The 27,191-nt window shown below is 35.8% G+C and overlaps 2 protein-coding genes across 3 annotated transcripts in view; one reads left to right on the forward strand and one right to left on the reverse strand.

Annotated features, from left to right (window-relative positions):
* The first annotated feature begins 1,130 nt into the window (after window positions 1-1,130).
* sh2d7 (SH2 domain containing 7) lies at window positions 1,131-6,928 on the forward strand. Its single transcript, XM_081356284.1, has 6 exons — window positions 1,131-1,288; window positions 3,372-3,461; window positions 3,737-3,902; window positions 4,769-4,927; window positions 5,870-6,562; window positions 6,678-6,928. The coding sequence occupies exons 1-6, from the start codon at window positions 1,137-1,139 to the stop codon at window positions 6,720-6,722; spliced, it is 1,305 nt and encodes a 434-aa protein (XP_081212410.1). The 5' UTR covers window positions 1,131-1,136; the 3' UTR covers window positions 6,723-6,928.
* A 6,639-nt stretch (window positions 6,929-13,567) lies between these two features.
* cib2 (calcium and integrin binding family member 2) overlaps window positions 13,568-27,191 on the reverse strand; it is a 41,529-nt gene continuing 27,905 nt past the window's right edge. Inside the window, exons 3-6 of one of the 2 annotated variants that reach the window (XM_081356298.1) lie at window positions 21,555-21,666; window positions 17,663-17,810; window positions 17,273-17,468; window positions 13,568-14,417 (exon numbers count right to left, since the gene is read on the reverse strand). In XM_081356298.1, coding sequence (XP_081212424.1) covers window positions 14,396-14,417; window positions 17,273-17,468; window positions 17,663-17,810; window positions 21,555-21,666 — 478 coding nt within the window. In that variant the 3' untranslated portion in view covers window positions 13,568-14,395. The remainder of the gene's footprint in view (window positions 14,418-17,272; window positions 17,469-17,662; window positions 17,811-21,554; window positions 21,667-27,191) is intronic. The other variant, XM_081356299.1, reaches the window with a different exon arrangement.

Genomic DNA, 27,191 nt, shown 5'->3' on the forward strand with positions numbered 1-27,191 from the left:
AAATGTTCCCATAACTTTCAGTACGTAAACATAATTTTAATTTAAAAAAATGTAATTACATAAGTAACAATAAATAAATAAACAAGACAAGAAAATAAATGAGAAAAAGAAAAATAGAGTTAGTATTTGTGGATTTTTGGTCATTGAGTCAGTATTTATAGAAGTTTTTATCAAAAAAAATCAATAACTTGAACAACCAATCAATAATAAGAAAGAAAGAAAGAAAGAAAGAAAGAAAGAAAGAAAGAAAGAAAGAAAAAAGGACCCTAACAAGTGGCTTTGTTAGATAGATAAATAAATAAGCCTGCTGTTATTGAGTCACTTTCTTTAACAAAGTCATTTACAAACATTTCATTATTTAATTGAATTTTTAAACAGGAAAAATCAATAAATCAACCAATAAAGAGAGAAAAAAGGAATCTATAACAAACGGTTTTCTATGGAAGTCTTCAACGAAAGTACAGTGAAGTGAACTGATGGTTTTACACTTATATTCATATAGGATCTGTATGGAGCAGCGGACACTGTAAAAGACAGTACAGCTGGAAATCGCAGCTTAACTACCTCGCAAGAACACATCCAATGATGGACCAGAGGAGGCCCAAACCTCACAGGTTCCACTCCGGCCTGGTGTTTCGCCTAAAGGTACGTGACACGCAATGGGGCACTTAAATCCCACGCCACACCTGAATGTGACTGTAATGGAATCAAACAGTCAAGCTAATTTTTAGTGGATGTACAGTATGACATAATTTCCTCTCAAGATGACACTCTTTTACACAGCTGTATCACTTGTAACGTGATCTAATTTAGGCTTCCGAGATAAAATTACAGTAAATGTGGGCTGGCGTGCCGTGATGTATTGATACATGAAATTCATGGGAAATTTACATGACTTTCGTCCGTTTCGCTTTCACTGAGAAAGGTGCCTTGTGTGGTAAAATATAACCATGCCGAACTGACTCTGCTCTGGCATGATAAACAAGAACAATGGCTCTGTTGAAACAGCCACAGGCGTTTTATGACGTCGCCGGGAAAATAGGCAAATGAGCCCTGCAGGGTTTAGAGCCGGTGACACTGGACATCGTGTGCGTCGTCTCATCTGCCTTTCTATATTGACACAGAACCGTGTGAGGATGGACCACAGCCAGCACGAAGGAGACGTCCAGGACAACACTGAGAGCAAACTGAGGGAACTGGCCCTGAAGTGGTTTACAGAGACCCAGGCGCCTTTAATTCTCCACAACGGCAACTTTCCGGAATGGTTCCAAGGATTTATCAGCAGAAAGTAAGAAATGTTTCTGAGAAACAAGCTTTTAGAACAGGCAACAGATGTTTTTAAGCGATACTATCTGTAACGTGATGTTACGACAGCATAAAAGACGAATTCTTCCAAGAAAAAAGCTTGTTCATTTCAGGTGTTTTGTATGGGGTTATTGGGAACACTTTACAATAAGGCATAACAACTAACATGAACTGACAATGATAAATATATTTGAACTTAACTTAGTTGATAAAAATGTTAGTTACACTTTATTTTAAGGTGGCATAGTTACACTTTACATGTACTTACCATAGTAATAACAGTAAATTATGCTATAATTACACACAACTAACCCTCAACCAAACCCTAATCTTATAACCCTACAGTAAGTACATGTAGTTAATCAATATTACTCAGTACTTAAATATATATAAGTACACTGTAACAATGACACCTCACAATAAAGCGTAACCCTTTACTTTAAGATGACATTGTTACAGTGTACTTATATATTTAAGTACTGAGTCCTATTAATTAAATGTTAGGGTTAGGCCTTGGTTTAGGGATAGTTACTTGTAATTATGGATAATTTGCTGTTATTACTATAGTAGGTACATGTAACATGTATAAGTGTTACCAAAATGTTCATGTCTATGTTAGTTCATTAACTAATGTTATCTTAAAAATCTTAAAAATGTAATGTTGAGACTAACATTAACTAAGATTAATAAATGCCATATAAGTATTTTTCTTTGTTCATATTAGTTAACTAGTGTTGACAAATCAAACCTTATTGTAGGGTGTTACTGAGTCAAACCTGTCCTCTCTTAAAGGAAAGGATCTTTGTTGTCATGGATTGTTCCATGAAGAACTTTAAACACTCGTGGAATCTTTCCATTCCACAAAAGGTTCTTTTAAAGGGATAGTTCACCTAAAAATGAAAATTGTGTCATCGCTTACTCACCATCAAGTTTTTCCAAACCTGTATGAGTTTCATTCTTCTGTTGAACTCAAAAGAAGATATTTTGAAGAATGTTGGTAACCAAACAGTATATGCAGCCATTGACTTCCATAGTACTTTCCCCCCCCTACTATGGAAGTCAATGGCTACTGTCAACTGTTTGATTACCAACATTCTTCAAAATATGAAAATATGAAAAAATATGAAGTGTCCCTGTGGACTGGTGTACATAGGTCAAACAAAACGTCAACTTAAACTGAGGATAGCTGAACACAAAACAGCAATTCGTACTCAGAACTTAACATATGCCATGGCGAGGCACTATAAGCAGGCCAATCATGGTTCCCCTGCTTCTTTGAAGTTTTGGGGAATTGAGAAAATCTTACCTTCACCCAGAGGTGGTGACATTATTAATAAACTCCTATGCAGGGAAGCGTTTTGGATACATACACTTAACACTCGAGAACCTCTAGGTCTAAATGATGAATTGAGTTTAACATGCTTCCTTTAAACACCTAAGCATATTAAAATACAGTGTTTAAGATTAATATATTTTTACTCCCATTGTATTGTGAACTTTATAATAAATTTTTTTTTTTTTTTTTTTTTTTTTATGTGGGCACTTGCCCTTTAATGATTGTTTTATGAGTGTGACACCTTGGTTCAGAGGGATGTACTTTTTTGGGTGGCCAACGCCCCCTTAATCACACCTGTTGATGATCCTTATTAATGGCTTCATTGCTCATTCTCTCCAAGGACTCTGATGAAGATGTAACCACATCGAAACGTTAGTCTTTTATTTATTGTTATGCACCTTTAATAAATAATTTAATCAGTAGACATCTGTGCTGCACCGGCGATTCCTTTTGTTTGAATTGTTTTGTCCTGCCCTGGTTGCACCGGATTGTCTGTGGATTACAGAAGCGCAGAGAACTCTCTTTTCAATTCTTCAAAATATCTTATAACCTTATAAATACGTAACCAAAAGTGGTTCTTCAATGGCATTGCAGCGAAAAACCCCTTTGGAACCTTTATTTTTGGAACCATTACATTTGGAATTTTCAGTAACATAATCTCATACTGTTATGCAAGCATTATTCAAAGTTGGAACTCTGTCATAATTTGTGGTGGTGTCGTGTTTCACAGGGATGCAGAGGAGCATCTGAAAGACAAGGAACTGGGCTGTTTCCTCATTCGGCTCAGTGATAAAGCCACTGGATACATTCTTTCATACAAGTAAGTGTACTTACAAAATAAGGGTTGGAAATGTCTATGGTGTACCATTTAGCATTGGTCTTTTCCTCCAAAATGACTCAGCTAATAACCAGATGTTTGCATTTCCTTTAAACATTTCAAATGCAAACTTTTGGTTGCCTTCCAGCATTTTCTGGGGTTAATCTTTAGCTTGTGATGTCAATCATTCTTAAAATATCAGAATGTTTTCAATAATTTTTTTTTTTTTTTTTTAATTTACTGCATTTTTTTTAATGGTGCAAATAATTGCTTTTCAGAGGTCGCGATCGATGTCGGCACTTTGTCATCAATCAGAATAAAGATGGTCGTTTTATTGTGACGGGCGACACAGAGATGCACAACACTCTCACTAGCCTCATTGAATATTACAAGTCAAGACCCATTGAACCATTTGGAGAATATCTGACGCTCTCATGTTTTGAGGTGAGTTTGTATTGTATAGCCTATACACATTTAGAATATTATATATTTTAAGAACATACTTATTTATTTTTATTTTACATATTAGAGTTCAAAGGTTTTGGTTTCAGTAAGATGATTTTTTAAGAAATTAATACATTTATTCAGCAAGGATGCATTATATTATTCAAAAGTGACAGTAAAGACATTTATAATTTATAAGTCTACTTCACATAAACACTGTACTTTTGAACTTTCTGTTAACACGTAATACCAACAAACTATAATGTAGCCTAATAATAAATATTAAATGTACATTTAGCATTTTCAGAAGAGCTGCCCTGTCATGCAAAAATCTAAACATGTTTGTGTTAATTGCTCAGTGGAAAGAAAGAGAAGTAATGGGAACCTGGTATTTCTTTGTTTTTTCTACATGTGTCTAATAGACATGAACAAGTTCTTTGAAAAACATCTATGACCTTTGAAACATGTCTCGTCTTCATGCTCTATGTTGACTATGGTTTCAATAATAAACATACATTTGCATAAAGCATCCATATTTATCCATGCCCACGTTGATTAGAGTATTACAAACTTGAAAAGTATTAATTTAAGGTACATTTAGAACAAATAAAAAAATGTGTGATTAATCACGAGTTAACTCATGACAATTATGCGATTAATCGATTAAAATTTTGAATCGATTGACAGCCCTAATATATATATATATATATATATATATATATATATATATATATATATATATATATATATATATATATATATATATATATATATATATATATATATATATATATAATGTACAAGGCGAGCATAGTACCTAATATGCTATTGCTTTTCTAAACTTTTTTTATTTTTTTATTTTGCAGTCTTCCACAAGCGAGCTGTATGATGTAATTCACTTTGACCTAAGGGAAAAGCCAGGACTGAGTGTTAATGCTGTGAAGGATATTTGGGGCGATCAGCGTAAAAAACATGACTCAATGCAACCTCCCGCCTTGCCGCCCAAGAGCAACAGAAACACACCGGTATGTCACATTTGCCATTTAATCATTTGAATTCAATATGGAATAATAGTGTTTTTTGTAATTCATTTTAATAGCTATTACTTACGTTTCTTAATTAGTTGATCGGTTACTTTGTTGCATTTATTAAATTGTTAAAAAAAAATCATGCATACTTAATTTACTGATTATAATTGTGTGTAAATGTGGTCACACTTTATATTGTGTCTTTAACTATATGTGTAATACCATATAATTAATCATTTGATACAAAAAAATATGTTTTTACATTGTACTTATATTAAAAACATTACCTGCTTGCAATTACTGGTGTATTTAAAAGCTGTAATTACATATATAATTACACTGTTGACCCTTCCTTGACACCTTAACCCACCCTTAAACCTACTTAACCACCTAACCCGACCCTAACCACACCCGTATCCCACCTCAATAGCAGCAAATGTGTTTTGGTAACACTTTATTTCACAGCGTGCTTGTTACACGTTACATGTGGTTAGTATAGTAATAGCACGCAACTAACCCTAAATCAGACCCTAATCCTATAGTAAGTAGTAAGTTGTATTGTTACTCATTACTTAAATGTCTAATTACACTGTAACAGTGACACCTTAAAATATTAAAGTGGGTTACACCCTGTTACAGTGTAATTATACAAATAAGTACTGAGTAATATTAATTAACAACATGTACTTTCTATAGGATTAGGGTTTGGTTGAGGATTAGTTGCATGTATTATGCATAATTTACTGGTAACTACATGTAACAAGGACACTGTAAAATAAAGTGTTACCATAAAGTGTAACCGTGTTTTGCAATACAACATGAACACAATAAGGAAAGTAAGTTGTTAAAGACACCTAATATAAAGTGTGACCGTAAATTAAAGTGCTTAAACATCTGACTGTAGCTTCATATCTGGATAATTCTGATTTCCTTTCACAGGCAGTGCCTCCAGTGCCAAGAAAATGCCCTCCTCTGAAAGCCGCTTCCTTGGATGTGAAGTCCAGCACAGAAAGCGTGCTGTACACGGCGATAGACCTGCAGAAGTCCAAAGGAAGAGTCAGAACGCCAACCGAGGGCAAAGACATTTCACTTACCGCTAGAAGGGAACTCAGAGCCCAGAGACAACAGAAAATCCCTACCACAAACCAAGGAATCATTTACTCCGAGCTCATGGTGCCGAACTGCAGAAGTCAATCCCTACCGTTCCTGGATGATGACTGTGAAGAAGAAGAAGAAGAAGATGAAGGACACTTTAATAGAAGAAGCCAACCGCAAATCTCTTCCCACGTACAGAGGGAACCGCTCAACAGTTCCTCCACCAACATGTTGCCAGGTCTTAGCAACAGCCTGGATGTATTATGCAATTCATCACTGTATCAATTAGCCGGAACACCTGGCAACCAAAACATGGCGGGGATGAGAATGTCAAAGGTCAGCGCGCAGGAAAGCGATGCTATGTATGCCGAGGTGCCTCTTGAACCCGTTCCAAATCGCTTCCTGGTTGACGACACGTACGAGCAGATTCCCGACTCGCAACCTACATCAAGAGCAGAGGAGAAATCACACACTAATACCTACGAGACGCTAACAGACTTAAAACCCAAGCAGATTATTTCTGCCCGGGCCATTAAGGTGAGTGTTGGTGTGATTTTGGTATAAACATTTCTAAGAATATTTATGAATATTTTTAGTTGAACATAATATTTAGAGAAAATTATTGTAATAACGTACCTGTTGTTTCCTGTAGACTGATAAATGGAAATGGCTGTCCCCGGAATACTGGAAAAAATAACTTCTTCACCCTCGGAGAAAAATCATCAAATTACACTAATAGTGAACCGTTGTTGACGAAAACTACTTCCATCCACCCAAGCTATTTCTGATTATTGAATACTAGAATAGTACAGCTTAATTTTTCACCATATTTGTGGCATATCTGTGAAATGTTGAAATGTTAAAATAATATTTATTAACTTAATAAACGTATACATATCTGAGTGTCTTTGTCTTGACAAGTTTCATTCTTGTTAGTCATGTGATTGGTGTACCTCATGATAGGCCCTTGTGAAAAAGAAGTGTGCTTTATTGTATTGAATGTGCACTTGTAGTGTACTTCAAATTTGAAAAGTATATATTTTTTAAAAACTACTTGCAGATATCATTAGTCGACAAGAAGAGGCTTAGTCGGCCAAATTTAAAAGAGATAGTTCACCCAAAAACAACAATTCTGTCATTAACTCACCCTCATGTCGTTCCAAGCCCGCAAGACTTTCATAAAGTTCATAAAGAGATCTTAAAACTAATCCATATGAATTGAGCGGTTTAGTCAAGATTTTCTGAAGACACTCGATCGCTTTATATGATGAACATATTCAATTTAGGATTTTATTCAAAAGCCTCAGGTGTGGCTTATCATTAGAAACATGTTGTAGTAGCCTAATGTTAGCCACTTTACATGGCTGCCCGCTCTAAAGTTAATGTTAACCTGGATAAATGTGCACTGTTATTAGACGCAAATCCAAGTGTACAGGTAAAGGTAAAGGTAAAGGAGTGTGGAAGGTAAATTAGTACCACGCTTACTTCATGCAAAAATAATAATAATTCAGACGTGAGCTGTGTGGATGGGGTAGACTTGACAAATGTCATTACACCTACATGTCTCACCCAGATTATTAGCTGCCCTAATTTATTTTGATGTTGACTCATATTTGATATTATTGCAATTCAGTGAGGGGTGTGAAAGCATGACTCATATGAAAAGAAGAGAAAATGTCATTTATGTAGGCCTATATGGTATAATAAAATGTTGATATTTTGAAAAGTAAGCTTTGAAGCCTCACTTTCACTTTCAGTTTTTTTTTTTTTTTTTTTTTTTTTATATAGTAGGCCTGCACAACAATTCTTGTCTCATCCCCACTTTATTGGCCATGAGCCTATAATTATTAATACACAGAGTGGGAATTGGAAGCTGTTAAAGTTTACAGTCTTCTAAATTACCTTACTTGCCAATAACAGAGACCATCTGTGAAAGTGCACATCTGCCTTTACGAGACTCAGTACAACTGCTGGAAACACAGAAAGACAAGATGTCATTGTGTGTGTTCTCTTTCATGGCCTTTCACTGAGTATTAATCGAGTCAAATGACAGATTTCCGGTAGAAACACTTCACACATGTAAATAAGGAGGCTACTATTTGGAATTGAACATTAAGTTCAAGCAAATCTAAAATCTATATCAAATTTCCGAGTGATTGTGATCTTTTTGTAGGCTAAATGCATTCATGCAGGCGTAAACACATCTATTCGGGCAATTATTTAGGCCACCAGTAATCCGATAGATGAATTATGCTTATGGTGCATTCAAGTCCTCCTGAAAAGTTAATATTTACAGGTAGGGAAGTCTTAATTTTCAGCAAAAATATGATCTGCTTCTATAAAATAATAAATATGCTATCAGGTGTAGGCCTATAGCAGTTAACAAACATAATTATGCGTTGGAGTACTTATATATACATATTATACAAATATATATGTGACAGAGGTCCTATTAACTGTCAAATGATTAATTTCTATTTATTCATTAATTGTGCTTGTTAGCTATTAGTAATCAACCAGCTAACTGATTTAATTATTTGTTAATAAACAGCTAACAACCAGCGAATACTCATTATGACTAATGAGTTAGGCTAGTTTAAGGTTTCTATTTATTCATCAGGTGCTTGCTAAGCTATTAATAACCAGCTAACTGATTGAACTTAGGCTACTATATATTCATTAATGCTGCTTATTAAGCTATTAGCCATATGCTAATACTTATAACATGACAGAGGTGAGTTAGATTATGTAAACGGCTTTAGTTTTCTATTCATTCATCAATTGCGCTATATGCTATTAGCAACCAGCTGAGCTAACTTCTTTGCTTATTAAGCTATTAGCAACCAGCTAACTGATTCAGCTTAGGCTATATTCATTAATGCTGCTTATTTGGCTATTAGCAACCAGCTAACTGATTTAGCTTAGGCTAAACTCATTAATGCTGTTTATTAAGCTATTAGCAACCAGCTAACTGATTTAACTTATAGTGCTACTTATTAAGCTATTAGCCATCAGCTAATAGCCTACTCATGATAGAGGTGAGTCACATTATCTGTAAACTGCCTTAGCTTTCCTTTTATTCATCAATGATGCTTGATGCTATTAGCTATTAGCAACCAGTTATGATCAGCTAAGACCAGCTAGAATCCAGTTATCATGATCCAGAACACAGCTACCATCTTAAACTGTGTTTTCAGACTCAAATGAACTGGTCTCGACAACACTGCTAGCTGTTGTACGCCCTGTAGAACAATAAGCGCAGGCAACATAAAACAACCATGACAACCAAATAACATTATTTGGCTCATGCAGAGTGTTTAACAAAAAAGCTAAACTGTCTACTTAACTGTATATGGATTTAAAATATAGGACTACTGATCATAGTAATTATGCATAACTACACGATACTGCACATCACATCATTAATCATTGTTTCCTAGAAAATTAAGCACATCACAAAGAAACTTCCTCACTCCATATAGAAAGTAGAAGTGATATCCTCACATGTGATTTATGTCTGAAAGAAATTTATAGCGGCCTTTCTGACTCCCTGGAGAAGCAAGACTGTGATTTGCACGCTTACGCACAAACTCAAGGGACCAAATGGTGTCGGACAAGATCTCCATGTAAAAGGGGACAATAAAGCTGCCAGCAGTGACTGATCTGGTTTTTGTGGGGAGCAGGAATCGTAAATAAGAGACTCATTCCATAGACAGCGTAACTTCAGGCAGATTTAAGAAAAGACGAGACGGCCTACAAAATGTATCCTTCTCTGTATGACACATACACTCTGTGTATGATGAATGGCATCTACCAGCAGGGGCTAATGAGGCTAAGCTAACCAGTTAAATGTTCCTTGCAACAGAATATGTATACTTCCCTACTATATAGTAAGCAACATTATTGTACTATACAAGTACACGCATTCGCTATGAAGTACTTTTTTAACAGTTGCAAAGTTCATTCCTCATCAAATGCAGAAACTACTCAGGCAGAATGAGATTTCAGATGCAGCTTTTGACCACCATAATATCTATTAACGTAATCCTAAAATCAAAACGATTAAACAAGCTGTGTCCTAAATCGCCGCCTATACCCTTATATTATCAAGTGCACTCATTCAGTCCCATAATGCACGGCAGCAACTACCAATTTACACTCAATGAATACCCATAATGCACCATGAATTCCTGCGTCTTGGCAGTAGATGCCATGCTAGTGGAAACATACAGATGTACAGTGATACCTTTTTAATTGATTATGGTTTAATTAAGGTTTATACAAGCAAGTTTTCATTCACTCCTTCAATATGACTAATGTACGGAATAGTTATTGAGGGTATGGGGGCGATTTCGGATACAACCACTGATCCAGAAACACATGCTACTATGCTAAATCGCATTAGCATATGGCTACAGTGGCAAAAAAGACTTGGAATTCTAATGGATGAGAAATGAAAAATGTGATGCAAGTCATTGTGTAAAGCCTAGAATGTTGTGTTTGCGGATTCAAACAAACGTATCGTGTTTCCTTGTCTACAGTTATTGATCAGGAGATTAGCCTGCCTGACAAAAAAGCCATTACTTGAACACATCCAGTAATACTGATATATCCTGCCCTTGTTATCGAACTGGCTCCTTAAAACACACAAAAATGGATGGTTTTGAAACTCCTGGGATGGCAAACATCACTGAGCTAATAAGATTAGAGGGCAGCCAAGGCCAGCACAGAGTGTGTGCACAAACCACCTTGCATGTGTGAGTCGCTGACGTCCTGTTTTATGCTCTGCGTCCAGAAGAATCAATGCTCTAATGCCTACATTACTGTCAGCAGCCGGAGTGTCTGTATCAGACTGGAACAGAAGCACATCTAAATCAGCAGATGCTCAGGGTGAGAGGCGCAATTAACGAAGGCGCATCATCAGCACTTACATCCCATTGGAGTTTTTAATACAGTCCTCATAAAGGGAGTTGAAGGTAACGGGATGAGGAATTAACTGCATATTAGCGCAGGCGGCCTTATCCCTAATGACCGCACACCGCTGTGATATCGCTAAAACGGTTCCTCAACAATCCATCCAGGCATGCCTTGTTTTATGTCTGAGAACCATTTTCGTGGTTACATAAGCCCTGCAAATGGGACCTTTTTGGCAATTAACAAAAGCCCAAGCGCATTTTTATTTATTTTAACGTCTGTTTTAGTTGTTTTTGGTACGTGTATCGCACAGAACTTGTCTAACGATAAAAACAATGTTAGAAACTTTAACCATTTCAGATAATCAGTGCTTTATTGGAATTTAAAGGGATAGTTCACCCCAAAATGAAAATTCTGTCATTATTTATTCACCCTCATGTAGTTTAGAGGTTTAGAAACATGAGGTTGCAGAAATTATTTAAATTTTTGGGTGAATTATCCCTTTAAGATCATTTTGCTACTAAATGAGTGCTCATATTAAACTTATGATTTCCCTCCAGTGGATGATAAAATAGTTTATAGTGAAGGCATAAAAAGTGAAAATTATGACAAAGAAACATTATTATGAGATAAAGTCATAATAATGACAAACTTTGTCCTCAATGACTTTTTATCTCATCATCATGACCAAGTCAAAATTATGAGACAAAAAGGCAATTATGACTTTTAAAAAGTCAGACAAATTTATGACAAAAACAGTTGAGAAAATCATAATTATGACAATTGCTACAAGTCATTATTACGAATTATAAATAAAGCCATTATTATGAGATAGAAAGTAATTATTATGAAATAAAATGTTGAAATTATTACATAACACGAGAGGACAAGTTATAATTATGACAAAAAGTCAATGATGACAAAGTCGAAATTGAAATAAAAACTATTATGACAAAAATTTGATTTTCAATTGATATTGACACAAATATGATATAAAAATTGAAATTTGAGAAAAATTAATAAATATGACAAAAAACAAACAAAATTTTTTTTTTTTGATAATTTTCATGTAAGGCCTATGTCGTAATTATTTTTTTTTTGCCATAATTATGACTTATTTATTGTGAAATACCAAAGCATGACTTTTTTCTTATGTGACTGAAATTTGCTTCCATACAAAACATATCAAGAGACTAGATAAAATATATAATCTATATCTAGGGATGGGGTGGGTCTCTTTTGACTTTGACCTAGCAACCACACAAAACAGCCTAGCAACCACATAGCAATGCCATAGCAGGCTCCCAAAATGTCCAAGCAACCATATATCCATATGACTCATCAGTCCACTATCATGCAATGTATGAAATGACAAGATCTGCAGGATCACATACACACCGTCATCACAGCATATATATTTACACCTTAAACAATCTCCTTGCAAAAACGGTAAAATGAGCTTGAATCAATGTTGGACGGCGTTAAGAGGACAGTTAGCGGTTGACCCAGTAAATCATCAGCTGAACTAACATGGCCAAGGACAGCTCTGTGCATCTCTGGGTAAAGATTTACCAGGCTCAAAGTGCGCGGTGTATAATCATACGAATGCTGAGGCAGCGCTGCTCCTAACGATCTCATTCAGCTTTAAAAGTCATTAAAGTGGAATACGACAGATAGGCTGAAGAATCATTGTTGGCCCATCTTTATTGTTAAGGCTGGTTGGTTTGCAGCTGCAGGGCTTGAACTAGAGCGAGAGGAGGACAACGGAAAAAACAGGGCCAGCACTGGGATTGCAAAAGTTTGGAATCATGTACAGTACAAATATTTATAATAAAATTAACCAAAAGTGTCAACTCTTAAGCAGTTAATGCAATAGGCTGGTAACCAGAAGACTGCTGGTTCGATCTCCAACATGAGCAAGTCGTAAGGTGCTCCAGAGGGATTGTCCCTTTAAGTTCTAATATTCCGCATGTAAAAACATGTTTTGCCAAGTTTGACATTGATACCAATGCCTTTAAAAGGATCGTTTAGCATAAAATGAAAATGTAGTCATTTACTCACCCCCATATTCTCCCATTGAACACACAAAAAAACATATTTGGAAAAATGTCTCCAGTGTTGTTTTGGACCCCATTGACTTCCTCCATTTTTCTGCAAAAAATTGTACAAGCTTTGAATGATACGAGGATGAGTAAATTATGACCGAAATGCTTCCAGAGCAAAAACTAAAGGCAAACAATGGTAGACATTTATCCTCCAATGTGGAGTTGTCTGTTCAAGAAACATCAGCATTGGTATCTTCCTTTAAAGCCATTTTAGGTTTGTATATGGAAGGTGCTGCAGTACAGAAAGATGACAAAAAGATGAGAAAAAGCTTCGAAACACTTGAAATATAGCGCACAAGTCAAATGGACTAATTTTACTGTACTTTTGTGGTGCTTTTTTGTCCTTTTTGGAAAAGAGCAGCGTGAACATTCTTCAGAATTTCTCTTTTTGTGTTCCACGGATGACCGAATATGGTACAGGGCGAGTAAATGATGGCTTTTGGGTGAACTATCCCTTTAAATAATACATATCACCAAAATTTGGCATTAACCCTAAAGCATCATAAACAAATGCACTCAGTCAACAATTGAGAGAAAACCTTTATTAAAATTTAAGTCAAATGCCCTCTATCACATCAAATACTGAAAAAAGTCAAAGAAAAGAGACAGTTTGACACTAACACCTCAAGTTAGGACAGAAGGGATAGAGGGATCTGCAGGCGGAACAAATACATGGAGTGCGAATGACAGAGAAGAAGACAATAGGAGAATATATGATGACAGAGCCCTTCGTTCAACTGGAGAACATTTAGATATGATTGTCGTCATGCTCCAGTACTATAAGCAATTAGATTGTGAAATGGCTAAGCTGTAGAAACATTAGGGAATGGGAAAAGGTGGGGAACGTAATCTAATTCATGCATTTAATGGAGAAAGATTGCATAGCTGTAGAAAACACTGTCTCAGTGGTGCTGACGCCTGTAATGTGCTTTTTAGCCCTCTCTCTCACTCTCTTGTCCAGTTTGTTTGTTCCTTCCTGAAAACTGTCCCATGATTTATTTGATCCCGCATAAGAGTCTTTAGAAACAGGAGAGTGAGTCAAAATGTTGTCCAATGTGCCACGGACATTGGTAGAAGCCCATAAAAGCGGTTTACGCCCGCATTAGTTTTACTCCAGGAGCAGGTGTGTGGGTCAAACCTACAAAAGGCCTCACCTTTCCATTTTGTCTCTCTGAAAACCCAAGGAATTTCTGATCCAAAGTTTTCTGAAAAAACAGCCATGCATTTGTCAGTAATCCCGTCTAGTGTGCTTCCGGTGCAAAAACCAAAGGAAAACGGTAGACATTTATCCTTCGATGTGGACTTGTCTGTTCAAGGAACGTCAGCATTGGTATCTTCCGTTGAAGCCATTTTAGATTCGTATATGGAAGGTGCTGAGGTACAGAAAGACAACAAAGAGAGAAATAGCATATTAGATTAGAGGTAAAAGCACATGGACCAGTCAAAATTGAAAGATCCCCTTTCATGCCCCTAAAGCAGGGTTCACCAATCTCGGTCCTGGAGGGCCGCTGTCCTGCAGAGTTTAGCTCCAACCCCAATTAAACACACCTGAACCAGCTAATCAAGGTCTCACTAGGCATACTAGAAACTTTCAAACAGGTGTGTTGGAGCTGGTTGGAGCTAAACTCTGCAGGGACAGCGGCCCTCCAGGACCGAGATTGGTGAACCCTGCCCTAAAGCATCATTTATCTGACCAAAAAAGTGACAAAGCCTGGATATATATTTTAGGATTTACGTTTTACAGCCTTATCCATTCGAGGCATCGATCTTTAACAATAGACATTAACCACCTGTGCATACTTCACATGGGGGAAGTGCTGTGCCATTCTCTTAAACGGACATTTTTACCTCATGTCACCCTTTATTGACATTTGAATGAACATTTAAAACAGTGAAGGAGGAACTCACAAAGTTTGAATTGTTCCTGTTGGTTTGTCTTTATTGTTTTTGGCCCCGATTCACTAAAGCAATGTGCATAATCAGGTACCCGGACAAAAATGGCAAAAACAAAAAACCTAAACAAAAGTTTACTGAACACAATTTATATAAAACTTATTTATTTATTAATTAATTTTATTTATTGATTAATATATTATTAGAAAAAGAATATACTACCATACAAAAGTTTGGGGTCAGTAAGTTTGTTTTTGAAAAAAGTTTCTTATGTTCAACAAATTAAGGCTGCATATAATTAGCAAAATCAGTAATGGTGTGAAATATTATTACAATGAAAAAAAATATTTTGTATTTTAATTATTATTATGTAATGTATTGCTGTCTAGGCAACTCTGAGCTTAATTGGTTAAATTGAATTGTGAGTGGTTAGTAATCAAGACAAGAATTTGTGTTGAAATACCATGTGCAAAAGGCAAGTGTTATGAATTGGAGTGATTATGCATTAGCACTTCAATTAATTCTTTCAAGAAATAAGCACAACAAATTAAAACAAGAAAATAAAATAAGATGTCAAGTGTTTCTTGTAGCACTCAGAATATTTAAATTACTTTTATTCTTAAACCCTATAATGAATGTTTTAGGTTTAGGGGTCCATGGTCCCATTAATGTGGAAAATTGAGTCATAGAAGCACCGATTCTGTTTTATGACGTTGGTGCAGAAATTACACATGCCACCTTTAAGTGAAGTCAAATCCCTTATGGTGTTCCACATGGCTCCATTCTGGGCTTCTTTTTGTTTTATATATATGATTCCCCTAAGTCCCCTAGGCCGATGACACTCAGCTTTATCTTACTGTTAAAAATAACAGCGGTTCACTGTCTAATCTTTTTGAATGCCTTTGAGACATTAAATGCTGGATGGACATACATATTTTTTACAGTTAACTAGAGATAAAACTAAGGTAAATGTCTTTGGCTCATCAGTTATGACTTCTGGCATTCTCAATCAACTTGGTCCACTCTCTACCAATGTGTGAGACTGTGTCAAAAACCTTGGTGTTATCTTCGATCCTACTTTGTGTTTTGACAAGCAGATCAGTGCTGTTGTAAAAAGCAGTTTCTTTCAGTTAAGATTGCTAATCAAGAAGATGATTTCTAAGAATATCTTCATGCACTGCAATGGAAAGATAACCTATATACTTATGGGTAAATAAGACAAATTTAAGAGGATCTGGAGTCCCTTTTTATAATTTATTGAACATGGGGATATTACGAATATAACAGAGGAGGAACAAAATGCTTAATTAGGTATAATATTCATATGTAAATATATTTTAATGTGCACTATATTAACCCTACTTTATTGCTTGACTGCAATGTATTGTTACTCTGACTCCCAAAGTACATACTGTATTGGTTTGTGCAATTGCACTTTTCATGTAATATGTGCCCCAGTGTTTGTTTGTTTGCTTTGTTTTTGTACATTATATGTGTTGTTACAGACAAGTGATGTACATTGTCGTGTACGTGTTCAAGAAAATGCAATAAATAATATTATTCAGAAAAAACAAACTGCTTTAGATCATTTTCAATTGCTGCAAAATGCGGCAAAATGATTGATTGGCACTAGAAACCTCTATTTGAGGTTGTATAATTTTAATTTGTCCATTTGTTTTTTGTATTATTATTTGTCTAGTCTTTAAATCAGATTTAAATCTGTTTTAATCTACCTGCATAGCACTTTGGTTTTAACTTCTGTAGTTTTAAAATGTGCTTTATAAATAAATATACTAAACTTAAGTAACAAAAAAGTACAGTCAGCAGAATGCTAAAAGCATTAACTTTCTATGAGTGTTTGAGAAAGTAATTCCCTCATTGACTGACAGCTGCTAAAAGCAATTCTAGTTTTTTTGGCCTCAAGGTCTCCAAATGATGGTACAAAACGTTCCTGCCCCTCTCAATCATGTGGTCTGTGAGGCACAGCTGTGCAGTCCAAAAAGGCCTGTAAAAGCCAAGCAGAGGAACTCTTGCCCCATAAAGCATATTTGAGCGTACTGCAGCCAAATTATAGCAGTGTGCTTCCAGAGCAAAGTGCTAACCATGATGTTAGCAACTAGCATAACTGGCTTTACACTCATAAGGACTATGTCCGATGAGTACATTAACTCCCAATATATATAATGACAATATTGCCCGCATTCACCACCATTTTAGATAGATTGGACTACCAAAAGCCAAACTTTAAATGAAATAATTTTGGTAATACAACCGCAAAATCAAACTCTGGTTAGCATACATCTGAGGAAACAGGTCACTTTACCAATATTCTTACCTTAAAAAGTCAGGAGCCCTGGAGATCATGTTCTCAAAGTCAGCAAAGGAGAGCTTGCTGTCTCCATCCAGGTCAGCCTCCTCAATGGCCTTCTCACACACCAGAATAACCTCCTCCGGTGTTAACTCCTCCTTTGTTAACCTGTTTAGAGTCTGTTCTAAGTCCTCCTTGCAGATGTAATTATCCACATTGAAGTCTAAGAACAAAACATGATGATAAGAGTTAACTACAAATGAGTTCATGTTATAAAGTTGCTGCACCGTTTATGAATGTCGCAATATAAATGTTGATTACAACCTCTAAAACTGTGCATTGTTACAATCACATTGTACATTTTACATTGTTGTTGTAGTGGACTGTACATAAGGTAATGAAAAAAATGACATTTACCATATATTTTAAAAGCATAAATGGCTTTCAGTTCCCTTGGAGCCATTTCGCTGAGAACCGAAAACATGTCCACAAAGTCGTTGAAGCTGAGGTTCCCCAGGCCATCTTCAGAGAACGATTCCACAATCCGATTCCTGAATGGATTCTCCTGGAAAAAAAGAAATTGAGAGGTTTCTTCTTTCACGATTCCCTGTGCTCAGTTCCTGTGGTTTGTTCCTTTTTGCCTTTGTCTCCATAGTTACCATTGTTAGTCACCATAACAACTGATTACCCACACCTGTGCCTTGTTATCCTCTTGTTAGTGTATATACCCTGTATTTCTATCTTTGTTTGTCGGTCCTTGTCTTTACATATGTTGTAATGCTGCTTTGTTTCATGTGTTCCTTTATCATCTTGTTTGAATAATTGCCATCGTCTCCTGATTTGGATTACCTTTATGTTATGCGTTCATTGAATAAAGACTGCTTGCTAAAGATCCTCATCTCTCCAAAGCTCTGCTACACCAGTGAGATCTACTAGGTTAATTAGGATACACTTTTAAAAAAGGACTAGAGAGGCTGCATATCAGTGTAATTTTAGAATTATTATAAATTATAATAATTTTTTGTTTTCTTTTCAAGTTTTAGTAATTTTGTTGAGTGCTTTTGTCATTTTTATTAGTTTATTTTTCTATTTAACTTCCATTTGTTTTTACTTCAGTTTTGGTCATTTTAGTACATCAATGTAAACTTGTTTCAGTTGCAACATTTCTAATCTTCATGGAAGTTTTTCGTCTAATATTTATATTTTATTTAATTTCAGCTTTATTTCAGTTACCGAAAACCATTTTTAATAGTATTAGAATTAGTTAACAATAACAACTCTCTCTCTGCATATACTGTATCTAGATATTCTTATAGAAACCTGTAATTTTTTATTGTATAGAACTAGAATTTTTAAGTAAAACTTAAAAAAAAAGGATCATGGTATCACTATGTAAATACGATGGAAAACCATACAATACCATATTATTCTTTAAAATGTTTTACAAACTATCAAGATAACAGATTTTCCTTTAAAATCAGTGGAAAAAATATGGAAAACGTCTACAGATTGCTTCTAGACCTAGCAATAGAGTACAAATCTATGGCTGTACATAAGCATGTGTGCAGCAGTGGGAGTTTTGCTGAGTGAGTCATGTATTAAATGTAGAATGGCTGACTCCCCAAACTGGTGCTCATATATTTCTTACTGGCTATTGGCCTAAAGGAATTTTTATGCCCTATGCTACTAGCTGACTCAACAGCACTGGGAACAGTAGCATGAACACAGCAGAGCAGGATCAACCTAAACTTTTCACCTCTGTTTATAGCACTCAAAATCCTTTGAATGCTTATAACTAGACTTTAACATTTTTGGAATGTGAGTGGCGGTTTACACTTTCTTTCATGATGTCAAGGTGTTCAATCAGACAAAATAGCCTTCATGTACACACCACAATCAATACAATGCAAGTTTGATCTGAATGAAAATTCGATTAGATTGGAATGTGTGAAGTAAATCTGGAAAAATCCGATTAATAGGAACATTTTAAGCATGTACTGTAAATGTTTGAATCTGATTAGAATTCAAAAATACCTTGTGCAGATGCACAGTGCCGTGATGTGTATTCACATATGTTTAATGTCTTACGAACATGTGGTCTTAGATATTACAAACTGGTTAGTGTATCTGCCGATATGTGTTATCCTTATCGGCCCAATAAGAAAATTTGGCCAATATATTAAAGACGAAAAATAATGGATTATTTCCTTCCGCTGAAACACTTCAGATGCGCACTGTTTGCCATGATGGTTTTGAATTGCTTGAAATGTGATTGAAATCACTTTGAAAAGGACAATACAGTTAAGTGTAACATGTGCAGCGCAAGTCCAGTGTGTATAGGCTACATAAAATTATAATGAGAACATAATTATAATTGTGTGCTTGGGACATGGCTTTTAATAGTGAGACTTTTGTTTTTGTAATCAGCCTCTCAAAAATTACATAAAAAGTTGGATTTAGATTTATCAGCCAATACATCAGTTATCAGTTTTTACATTCATGTAAATAAATATGGAATCAGATTACAAGGTTTAGAGTTCATATAAACAGATTCGTTTGAATCGAAGAAAATTAGGTTAGGCTGCTTCATAGGCAACAGCATAGAGAACATCCATCCATGTGTAATACCAAAACACTCTGAGGCATTTGTATTGGCAGAAGTCAAGTGAACAGCCCTCAGTGAACAGGCCTGTGTTAAATCTCTCCACTAATTATCAGACTGAATGGGGATTGGGATTTATATTTATATAGGTTGAGAGGATCTTTGGAAACTGGAAGCTGTCGTAGTTCCATCAATCCCAGCTTGAATGGTCTCCATCAGTATCGTCCACCTCCTAGGGTTGGGTTTATAGCTCCTTCGTCCATCTGACAGCTTTAAAGGGCATTAAAATTATGTTCCAACAGGGGGACATAATGGGGCTTATTCTAGAGCTGTAACATCTGACAAATTTTGACTGACTGAGGGCTGAGTCAGAAAAAGTAAAGGTGAGATCGGATCAGCGAAGTGACTATAATAATGAATTTCTTGACTTGAATGAATTTCTAGGTTTTTGTAAAATTATTTTTAAATGGAACATTTTATTGAACCTCTAAAAAAACTTTATTATATAAGTTTGCATGTGTGTTTTTGTTGACTATGATATATGATACAGGTACATCAGTTTGTATGGCTCAGTATGATATAGTGAGAATATGGAGCTCATACTCGAGGAAAAAAACAACTCAATTTTATTCAGAGGTCTAAACTGAGTAATTTGGTACAGTTGCTGATATTTATATGGACAAAAATTAAAATGGTTTGTAAAGCAAATCAATTTATGACAGTTTATATCAATCTTTAGAACAGTTTAACAGACATGCATATAAGTATCAGTTTGTCAATGCTTAGTTTTATCGAAGCTCTGTAGTTTTATTTGTGGAGGGAAAACCTATTAATTGCAATACATTGATGATAAACATTCCCCAAAAGCCTGATATAAAATCTGATACTCGCATTTTAACATGATTTTTAAAAAAATAACAAAATAAACAAATGATGTATGGATAATCAAGCAAATCCAAGTTGCTTTAGTCCAGTAAATGTTCATAATATTACCAACAATATAAAAGTTATTCAGTTGCTTTATAAAAATCAGTAAAGATTTTGCAGCAAAAAGACACATTTTTATCAATGTATCATGACCTGAAGGGGGACGTTTTTACAATTATACTGAAAGTCCTTTGACTCGCTAAAAAAAAGTATAAACTGTTGATGAGACGAGGGGTTTCAGCAAAGTTTTGATACAAGTTAATAATTAGAGGCCTTATAACTTTGATTATCAAATATGATACAGCTGGCTTTCATAAACTTTTAGAGGAGATATCCATCAGCCCTTGCTGAAACGGCACCATCTCATGGAGCGTTAACTTTCACAAGCATAGTGGTGTAATATCCCTCGCTCTCACCGCTTGTGCTGTCATATAAACAACCCAGCCAGCGTTGTCATTAAAAACCAATTTTGCCCTATAAAAACAAGTGTCTATTATATTTGATATAAACTAAAAGTTCAGAGAAGGTCATTGCACAAGTATTCTGTTGCCTAAACAAGGGTCTGGGTATATTTCTGCACCCATTATGCTGTTGCATGCGAACTGGAAGTTTATTTCTATGAAGTTAACACAGACAAGTGATACAAACAGTAAAACATTCCAGTGCAGTCATACGAAATTAACTCTCTGAATGCAGCTGGACCAATTCGATAGGAGAGGAGCAGAACTTTGCTGCATCACAAAAGTAGTAACTGGCAAAGTGGTGAACTGTTAGAATTACCTTCAGTTCCGGCATGTTGACTATGAGAGCTAAAGGGATTTTAACATCAGGGTCATTGGTGTAGTCCATTGGAACCAAATGTGGAGCCAGCTCGTGGTATCTTCCATGCAAGCTGCAATGCAGAAAATGTGAAAACTGGTTACTGGAGTTCATTACTCTTGCTCTGGCCTTTTACCTCATCCTTTGAATTAGACCTCATTAGTTTTATTCACAACTACTGTAAAATGAGAATGAACAAAATGGCCCATTTCAAATGTACTAGAGAAGACCACAGTACTGTAATCTACTGATTTACTGAGAAAGAAGATACAAGACATTACGTATGTGCAAAATTAAAATATCAAGTTAAAGTCAGCATGAAACAGAAGTTGATATAGTCTTTCCTTTCCTATTCTGACATATATTTGAGTGAAACAGCTTCTCGTTTTAATCTCGTTGACCAAACAAAAAGAAAATGAAAAGAAAATGAAAAGAAAAACAAAGAGCAACAAAGGAAAATGTTTATATTTTTGTTTGGCAATGCAATGACAGAACAGAACAAAACAAAAACAGGACAAAACAACATCTCATTTATTGTTTTGTTTCTTTGTTGACAGCTGAATAGAATAGAATAAAACAAATAAAAAGGCAACAAACGAACAAACAACAATGTGAAAAAAAATAATAATTTGATCTTACGCAGTATACTGCAGCAATTGACATCTATTCTCCAAAAGCGGTGGTTTATATTTAAAAGAAATTACCACAATGGATAAAACTAAATGCATTTCACAAATATTGTAAAACTCAATTGTTAATCACACTAACCCATCATAATTATGCACTCAGTGTAAGAAGAATTAGCAGTGCTCTTGAATAAGCAGGCAGATTTCACAAGGCTGTTTTGTCTGTTTGTTCCTCACAGAAAGATCTGGAGACTTGCCAGCCAGCGGTGAACTGATGACTCATTCTGAGCATGGCAACAAGACAGAGGGAAGCGGACACTGTAATAGGCCTTTGCAGCAGTAAAAACAAAACCAAACAAAAAAAACCTGAACATAGATGATAGGACAGCAGGGACACAGGACGATAGAAAGCTGCAAAGTTTTGTGTAAGCAACAATTAAATAAACAATTAACATTATGCACCAATAGGCCTGTATATGTCACAAAAAAACAAAACAACATGTTTATCATCATTTGTTTGTTGATTTCTGAGCAAAACAAAAAGTAAAAAAATGAAAACAAAGCAAAAATAAAAAACAAAGTAGAATAAAATAACTAAAATAAACAGATAAACAAAAAAATCAAAGCAAGCATGAATAAAGCAAAACAAAATAAACAATGAATAATAAACAAACAAAAAAAAGGATAAAAGGAAGCTGATATCACATAGTATACAGCAACAAAATCCACTCGGCTCTAAAGAGATAAAGTAAATATAGAAGGCTAGAGAAAGAAAGAAGCACATCTCCAATCATGACTAAAAAAAAACGTTTTATGACACACCAATATGACACTTTAGATTATGTTTTTCCAACACCAATAAATAACAGGAAATGTTATTATATAATATTATACTTCATATGAAACACTACTTTGTAGTAGTAAACTCCAAAGAAGTAATTAAGCGTGTGATTAGTAATTGTTCCAGCTTGTAGAAGTCAATAAACACATTACAATAACTGCTCTGCGGCACATTATATTTATATTATGGCATATGATAATATGTTTTCAGACAAAAGCTCTGCTATTAGCATAAGGTGTGGAAATATTTCTAGTATTGATGATTGTATATTACATACTCTATCTTGTCCCTGCCGTAGTTACAAGAACAGAGACAAATCTCATGTTCCTCCACAGGCATCCAATCAGGATGCAAGGAAATACAAGCCAATTCATAACGATTGCCGATAACCCTACGCTAACCTTGCATAACAGTGTGGCGGATTGTGCCGGTCTGTGCGGAGAACAGGAGAAACTGAGTGTTTTATGAAGGTGATAAAGTACAAGACTCTATTAGGTTTGCCAGTGATTGTCCATTTTGTTTCTCGTGCTCCACTGGCCCTGTTATCAAAACCAATCTCAGTGTCATTGCAGAGGCACAGTCCATCCACATAAATCAAGATGGGCTGACACATCTTATGCAAGAACTGGAACTACTTATGAAACACCGGATCACAGCTTGAGAAGTGAAAAATGGCATCCCTAAAAGAGCTGTCGGAAGTAAGAGTCCTTATGCAAATTAGGGTAGGTTTGCAAGATGTTTTGAAAACACAAAACGCACTCAGAACACCTTGCCAACTCCATAGCAACATTCTAACACACTCAGAACATCTTGGCAACCCCATAGCAACATTCTAACACACTCAGCACACCTTGGCAACCCCATAGCAACATTCTAACACACTCAGAACATCTTGGCAACCCCATAGCAACATTCTAACACACTCAAAACACCTTGGCAACCCCATAGCAACATTCGAACACACTCAGCACATCTTGGCAACCCCATAGCAACATTCTAACACACTCAGAACACTTTGGCAACCCCATAGCAACATTCTAACACACTCAGAACATCTTGGCAACCACATAGCATTGGCAACCCCACAGCAACTCTCTAACACAATCAGAACACCTTGGCTACCACATAGCAACACTCTGAACACCTTGACAACTGCAGAGCAACACTCTAACATTCAGAACACATTGGCAACTGCATAGCAACACTAACAGACTCAGAACACCTTAGTAACAGCATAGCAACTGTATTGCAACATTCTAACACGATCAGAACATCTTGGCAAAATACACCCAGAACACATTGACAACTGCATATCAACACTAACAGACTCAGAACACCTTAGTAACAGCATAGCAACTATATTGCAACACTCTAACATGATCAGAACACCCTAACAACTGCATACATAGCAACACTCTAACACTCATAACACTTTGGCAACTGCATAGCAACACTCTAACACTCAGAACACCTTGGCAACTGCATAGCAACACTCTAACACACTCAGAACACCTTAGCAACTGCATAGCAACACTCTCACAAACTTAGAATATCTTGGCAAATGCATAGCAATGCTTTTAAGCACTCAGAACACCTTGGTAACCCCATAGCAACACTCTAACACACTCAGGACACCTTAGTAACAGCATAGCAACACTCTAACTCTCAGAAAACATTAGCAACTGTATTGCAACACTCTAACACGATCAGAACACCCTAACAACTGCATAGCAACACTCTAACAATCAGATCACCTTGGCAACCACATTGCAACACTCTAAACCACTCAAAACACATTGGCAACTGCATAGAAACACTCTAACAAACCCCAAACACCTTGGCAACTCCATAGCAACACTCTAACACACTCAGAACACCTTGGCAACCACATAACAACACTAACACACTCAGAACATCTTGGCAAATGCATTGCGACACTCTAAAGCACTCAGAACACCTTGGCAACCACATTGCAACACTCTAAACCACTCAAAACACATTGGCAACTGCATAGAAACACTCTAACAAACCCCAAACACCTTGGCAACTCCATAGCAACACTCTTACACACTCAGAACACCTTGGCAACCACATAACAACACTAACACACTCAGAACATCTTGGCAAATGCATAACAACATTTTAACACACTCAGAACACCTTGGCAACTGCATAGCAACACTCTAGGCAACTGCATAGCAACACTCTAAAGTACTCAGAACACATTCTCAACTGCATGGCAATGCAATATCATTAAATCTCTTATTAAAAACGCAACTTGATCCTAGAGAATTAGTCAATTACAGGCTGATCTCGAATCTACCTTTTCTGTCAAAGATACTAGAAAAGGCAGCATCCTCACAACTGTGTTCCTTTTTAGAAAGAAATGGTATCTGCGAGGATTTCCAGTCAGGATTTAGACCTTATCATAGTACTGAGACAGCTCTAATTAGAGTTACAAATGATTTGCTCTTATCATCCGATCGTGTTTGTGTCTCTCTATTAGTGTTACTGGATCTTAGTGCTGCATTTGATACCATCGACCACAACATTCTTTTGAATAGACTAGAAAATTATGTTGGCATTAGGGGAATTGCACTAGCATGGTTCAAATCATACTGTACTTATCTGACCGTTATGTTTGTAGCAGTAAATGAAGAGATGTCATATCGATCAAAAGGTCAGTATGGAGTACCACAAGGCTCAGTACTAGGAATGTTGCTGTTCACCCTGTACATGCTACCCTTGGAAGATATCATTAGGAAGCATGGCATTAGTTTTCACTGTTATGCTGATGATACTCAGCTCTATATTTCTCCGCACCCTGACGAAACACACCAATTCACAAAATTAACGGAATGCAGAGCTGATATAAAAATTTGGATGACTAGTAATTTCCTACTATTTAATTCTGAAAAAAAAAACTGAATTTCTAATTATTGGGCAAAAAACCTCTGCACGTATTAACCCAGAATACTGTCTAACAATTGATGGCTGCTCTGTCAAGTCTTCGTCGTCAGTTAGGAACCTGGGTGTGCCAACCTGGGTGTCTCAAATCTTTCATTTGAAAGCCACATTTCTAGCATCTGTAAAACCGCATTCTTCCATCTTAAAAATGTATGTAAATTACGACAAATGCTTTCAATTAAAAATGCGGAACAGTTAGTTCATGCGTTCAATGACCATATTAGCCCCAGTCAGGGCCGGAGTGGGGCCACTTTTCAGCCCGGGAGTTTCAGGCCCAAGACCGGCCCACTTTTTCCATGGTGGAATTCCAAATTAGCACTTTTTTAAAATTGGATAAATGAAGCAACAGTTCAGCTCGTACTATTGTGTAGTTAGTATTAATACCATGGGTAAACAAATAATGTAAAGGTTAAATAATAATTCACTTAGACTTTATAAGAAGCATAAGAAGCAATTGCAACTTTTTCACACAATTCTGACGTTATATTTCGCAATTCTGACTTTATATTTCGCAATTCTGACTTTATATTTCGCAATTCTGACTTTATAAAACGCAATTGCTACTTTATATCACACAATTCTGACTTTATATCTTGCAGTTCTGACTTTATAAGCAATTGCGACTTTATTTCACACAATTCTGACTTTATAATTTGCAATTCTGACTTTATAACACGTTTTATGATTTTATATCACACAATTCTGACTCTATATCTGGCAGTTCTGACTTTATAAGCAATTGCGACTTTATATCACACAATTCTGACTTTATATTTCGCAATTGTGACTTTATAACACGTTTTATGACTTTATATCACACAATTCTGACTCTATATCTTGCAGTTAACTTCTGACTTTATAAGCAATTGCGACTTTATTTCAGGCAGTTCTGATTTTATATCTTGCAATTCTGACTTTATATCACGCAATTCTGACTCTATATCCCACAATTCTTTATAACACGCAATTGCAACTTTATTTCAGGCAATTCTGACTTTATATCTCACAATTCTGACTTTTTAACACGCAATTGCGACTTTATTTCAGGCAATTCTGACTTTATATCTCGCAATTCTGAGAAAAAAAGTCAGAATTGCGAGATGTAAACTCGAGATAAAAAGTCACAATTATCTTTTAAAATGTTTTATTCTGTGGCGGAAACAA

The sequence above is a fragment of the Scardinius erythrophthalmus genome (genome assembly GCF_964197995.2).
Source record: "Scardinius erythrophthalmus genome assembly, chromosome: 24".
Classification (NCBI taxonomy): Eukaryota; Metazoa; Chordata; class Actinopteri; order Cypriniformes; family Leuciscidae; genus Scardinius; species Scardinius erythrophthalmus.